At 29.1% G+C, this 5,716-nt stretch overlaps 1 protein-coding gene across 1 annotated transcript; it reads left to right on the top strand.

Annotated features, from left to right (window-relative positions):
• The first annotated feature begins 1,142 nt into the window (after positions 1-1,142).
• Positions 1,143-3,129, top strand: LOC102580311 (tyrosine decarboxylase 1-like). Its single transcript, XM_006354926.2, has 3 exons — positions 1,143-1,690; positions 1,846-2,293; positions 2,380-3,129. Exons 1-3 carry the CDS (start codon positions 1,180-1,182, stop codon positions 2,942-2,944), a joined length of 1,524 nt encoding a protein of 507 aa, XP_006354988.1. The 5' UTR covers positions 1,143-1,179; the 3' UTR covers positions 2,945-3,129.
• Positions 3,130-5,716: the final 2,587 nt, after the last annotated feature.

Below are 5,716 nucleotides of genomic sequence, written 5' to 3' on the forward strand. Positions count from 1 at the left end.
GTTGGCAAGTTTACCAACAAATTATATTTCGTTACTAATTTACCAACACATTTATATTTGGTTGGTAAATTTAGCAACACAATCTTGCCGTTGGTAAATGTTTGGTTAGTAATTCATTGGTAATATGTTAATAAATTAAATAAACACATTTTTTGTCATATTTACCAACCGATATACTTCGTTTGTAATATTACCAACAAAAGGTGTGCGTTAGTAATATTTCAGTTGGTAATCCATTGATAAAATGTTGCTAAATTTGGCGCCATTTTTTCCCGCCGTTTTTACCAACTAAAATACTTAGTTAGTATAAGATTTTGGTTGGTAATCTGTGAGAATTTCGTTGTTAAGTTTTAAAATATAATTCAGTTAGAAATATGTTGGTAATTTGTTAGTAGAATACTAACCAACTTAAGTTGTTAGCAAAATCTGTTGGCAATTTAGGGTTTTTTTGTAGTGGATCTTTTGAAACACATTTTGAAACACTTTATAAGTTTTTGTATTGTGATTTCTTTAGTTTTGAAGATTGATTTAAGTTTGATGTTGTATATGTTGTGTGTTTACATTATATTGTTTGTTGGGCTGCTTGTATATGAATTGAATTGAATTGATTGGTTTGTATTTGCAGATGGGCAGCAGAAACTGCCTATTTCTGCTGTAAAAAAGTTGCAGAAAAAAGTGACGGACAGGGTGGTTTTGTCCGTCGCTTTTTTGCATTATTTTTTTCAAATAAACCCAGAAAAGCGACGGACAGTATCCTTTTTTGATTTTGACCAAAAAAGTGACACAGTCCGTCGCTTTTTGCCGTCGTTTTTAACAGTTATTTTAGTAGTGTTAAAACTAAACAGAAATAGAGAGGAGCGTGATCCATGTATTATAATTAGACAATCCCTCCAATTTTCCAATGGTTGTTGGCCTATTACGCCATTCCTTTCTTTTCTTAAGCTTTAAATCAAGTGTTGCAAATATTTGTAATGTAAATCAACCTACCTGATCACTCATCCATCACAAATTTCATTAGGTGAAGATAGATATTTATAAAATCTTTTTGGAGTTATGCATATCATATTTCCATATATATATTTATAGATATAGGCCATATTATTTTTCTCAGAATCATTCTAAGTTTAAGATCTCCAATTATCTTCATTATACAAATACTATTCCTCATATTATTGTACCATGGGTACTATGAAAATCAACCCAGAACATGAATTTGATGGTCAATTCTCCATCAACACAAGTAGTAGTAGACTTTTAGACCCTGAGGAGTTTAGAAGGCAAGGCCATATGATGGTTGATTTCCTAGCTGACTACTTCCAAAATATCGAAAAATATCCTGTTCGTAGTCAAGTTGAACCAGGTTATCTTAAAAAACTATTACCAGACTCCGCGCCATATAAACCGGAACCAATAGCAAAGATACTGGAAGATGTGGAAAGGGATATTTTTCCTGGGTTGACACATTGGCAGAGTCCAAATTTCTTTGCTTACTTCCCTTGTACTTCAAGCACTGCTGGGATTTTAGGTGAAATGCTAAGTGCTGGTCTTAATGTGGTTGGGTTTAGTTTGATAGCATCACCAGCTGCTACTGAACTAGAAAGCATTGTCATGGATTGGCTTGGTAAAATGATAAGTCTTCCCAAGACATACCTTTTCTCTGGTGGGCATGGTGGTGGAGGTGTTATACAAGGTACGCACATACGTATAGTATTGTTGGAATTAAAATTACCATGCACCTTTTGAAATACTGTCAAATGATCGAACGATATATATTCTAGGTTGATAAACGATATTCCAAGTTTTTTTTAGACATTAATTTTAACATTTTATTTTACTACCGGCCAGGTACAACTTGTGAAGCTATGTTGTGCACTATTGTTGCTGCAAGAGAGCAAATGTTAGAAAAAGTTGGAAGAGAGAAGGTTGACAAGCTAGTAGTTTATGCATCTGATCAAACTCATTTTTCTTTCGAAAAGGCTGTTAAGATTTCTGGGATTAAACTTGAAAATTTTCGAGTTATTCCAACAACAAAGGATACTGAATTTGCTCTTGACCCAAAATCACTAAGTAGAACAATTGAACAAGATATAAAATCTGGATTTATACCCTTATTCATGTGTGCAACTATTGGAACTACTTCAACAACTGTCGTTGATCCGTTGAAGCTACTTTGTGAAATTACAAAAGACTATGGAATTTGGGTACATGTCGATGCAGCTTATGCAGGAGGTGCATGCATTTGCCCCGAATTTCAACATTTTCTTGACGGTATTGAAAATGCAAATTCTTTCAGGTAATGCTATCATTATGTATTCAAAAAGTTAAAATTGTTGATGTTATTCTATATATATATTGAAATATTACATTTTATTTTTTCAGCTTTAATGCGCACAAATGGTTATTCTCCAATTTGGATTGTTGTTGCCTTTGGGTGAAAGATCCAAGTGCTCTTACAAATGCCTTGTCAACAAGGCCTGAATGCTTAAGAAACAAAGCCACTGATACTAAACAAGTGGTTGATTACAAAGACTGGCAACTTTCTTTAAGTCGTAGATTCAGAGCGTTAAAGTTATGGCTTGTGTTACGAAGCTATGGGATTGACAATCTCAGAAATTTCATAAGAAGTCATGTCAAAATGGCTAAGCATTTTGAACAACTTGTATCCATGGACGAAAGATTTGAAATTGTGGCCCCTAGAAATTTCTCTATGGTGTGTTTTAGGGTTTCACCATTAGCATTGGGAAACAAACAAGTGAACAAGTTCAACATGGAGCTTTTAGAGTCAATTAATTCATGTGGTAATATACACATGACTCATGCTTTGGTTGGAGGTGTTTATATGATCCGTTTCGCCATTGCTGCACCTCTCACTGAGTATAAACATATTGACATGGCGTGGGAAGTCATTTGTAACCATGCAAATGCAATGTTAGATGTCAATTAATCCACAAAGATAGCTCAATCATAACCTTATCTTTACACTGTATGTGTATGGTCCATCGTTTTCAATTTTCATCTACTTGTTTATTGTTTCTGCCGGTGAGTACACGTTCACTTTATGTCTACTTATGTCAGAATTGTAATGTATGAATAATGGAACCATGAATAATAAATGTGGTGACTGGTGAATAATAAATGGAAGGAATCATATATAAATATATCATTTATCATATATCTATATAGGAGTGTTCACGGTTTGGATAAAAACCGATTCAAACCGAAAAACCAAACCAAATCGATAAAATAAAATCGATTTTATTTGGATTTGGTTTGGTTTTTCGGTTTGAGATTTTTAAAAACCGGTAGTATTTGGTTTGATTATGGTTTTATTCAAAAAAACTGAAAAAATAACCGAACCGAACCGATGAATTATATACATATATTTTATTAATATACATACTTAATATATTATTTTTATAAACAATTTTAAAGATCTTATACATATTTTCATTAAAATTTCTTTATAATTTACTTATTGAAAGCAAAAATGCCCAAGATGAAACATTTATCTTATTGATTTCATGTATATGAGTGTCTATGACAATTCTTTGTGGGACTGAAAATGTTATTGTCTCTTCCTTCTAGGCCAATATAGTGAATTTTAAAGTTTTATTGAAATCGAAAGTTCGGTAATTTAAGTCATTCTAACTATTTTTTGTTTTGAATGGATTGTTGTCACTTTTTTCACATTTTGAATGAATTGTTTCTTTTATTTTTGTATATGGTTAATAACCGAATAACCGAACAAAACCAAACCGAAACCGATAACCACCAAACCGGTAAATGTATATTATATTTGGTTTGGTTTGGTTTTGATAATTTTAAAACCGATTAAGTTGGTTTGGTTTTGGTTTTGACCAATAACCGATCCAAACCAACCCGTGAACACCCCTATATCTATACTTTACTTTCTTCCGGAATATTAAATTATTATAATACCCCAATTAAAAATACATAATGACCAATATAGTATATCTTCTATATTTATTTATGTTATATTATATTAAAAACACTCATCTTTTCACATTGATGAGTAGTTATTTTTCTGAAGAGTAAAAATTACTATATTTTTATTTGGGCTAAAAATTTAGTTCAATTTTTTTAAACTTTAAAGTATACATACTAATTAGCATGGATACACGTGCAACACACGTACATGTTCGAGGATTAGTATTACTAAAAGTGGAAAGCTTCAAAGTGCGAAGTTGAAACATTATTTTACCCTACACTGAATCAAAATATTTTAAAAATAACTAACAGTATTATTTACTAAATAATACAATTTTAATAATCAACATAAAAATAAAACAATAATATGTTAAATGGTAGTTTAAGTTGTGCATTGAATAAGATAAGAGGAGGATTGTTTTATTTTTCCTATTTATGGTAAGCAACTGTAATTGTAGTCTTTTCACATTTTAATTCAACTTAGTTGCTGTAAATATGTTAATTATTATAATTTAACATAAGCCTCACCTCCTCACTTTAAATTAGAGCATGTTTGACATTGTTGTTGGAGGATAGAAACACTTATTTTGAAAATATTTTTGCTGAAAAATTAAGTGTTTGACAAATTAGTAAAAGTGTTAAAATGGAAGCAGAAGCAGTTTTTCTGTTGTTGTGAAGAAGCTAAAAATTTCCATTTTTAAAAAAAAGCAGAAAGAGAAACAAAAAATTATTTTTCTCAAGTCTAAAATATCATTTTCGTATATACATATTTAACCAATATATTTCTTATTAATTAATTAGTATATCTCATAAGTTTGGTTAAATTTCATTTACGAATTTTATTTTTTATTTTTATATAATAAATTTTTTAATTTATTGTACATTTATATATTATATATTATTTTACTTATTATTTTGTAGAATTAGAAACAAGGTAACAACAATATTTTTACAAGATTAGAAAAAAGAAAAAACTAACAATTTAATATTTCAACCTCCAAAAAAAGGTATAATATTGATTGAACATTTTAAGATTAAATTTCAATTTAAAAAAATAAAAGTTGATTATTTTTTTTGTAATATATACTTAAAATAGGTTCTCTCTATAAAATAATTTTAATATTAGAAGTATATTAATAGTTATCCTTTCATGTAATTTGACTATGGAAAGCACTTTTTAAAAAAGATTACACAAACACAATTTACTTATAAAAAATAATTTTCAAATGAATTAGCCAAACATAATTTTTTTTTTCAAAAGCACTTTTTAAAAAAAATATTTTTAAAAAATATTTCTAAAAATAAACTGTTTTTAGCAGTAATGTCAAACAAACTCTTAGGCTAAAACGTTTCATGTGTTGAGTGAATTTTTAGTCATCATCATTTCTCCATAATAGTTGTCCTTTCTTGTAATTTGACTCTTAGAAGCATTTTAAAAAAAGATTAGCCAAACACAATTTGCTTATGAAAAATAATTTTCAAATGAATTAGTCAAACACAAATTGTTTTTTTCAAAAGTATTTTTCTAAAAAGTCATTTTTAAAAAAATCTTCTAAAAATAAGTTGCTTTTAGCAGAAATGCCAAACAGACTCTTAAGCTAAAAAGTTTCATGTGTTCAGTGAATTTTAAATTTTCCATGTCATCATCATTTCTCCATACATCTGCACCAATGATTCATTGATCCGTTAAAAAGGTTATTTTTAAACATTTAAAATAGTGATCTAACCTTCTAAAATTAATATACATATATATATATATATATATATA

The sequence above is a fragment of the Solanum tuberosum genome, unplaced genomic scaffold, assembly GCF_000226075.1.
Source record: "Solanum tuberosum cultivar DM 1-3 516 R44 unplaced genomic scaffold, SolTub_3.0 scf00187, whole genome shotgun sequence".
Classification (NCBI taxonomy): Eukaryota; Viridiplantae; Streptophyta; class Magnoliopsida; order Solanales; family Solanaceae; genus Solanum; species Solanum tuberosum.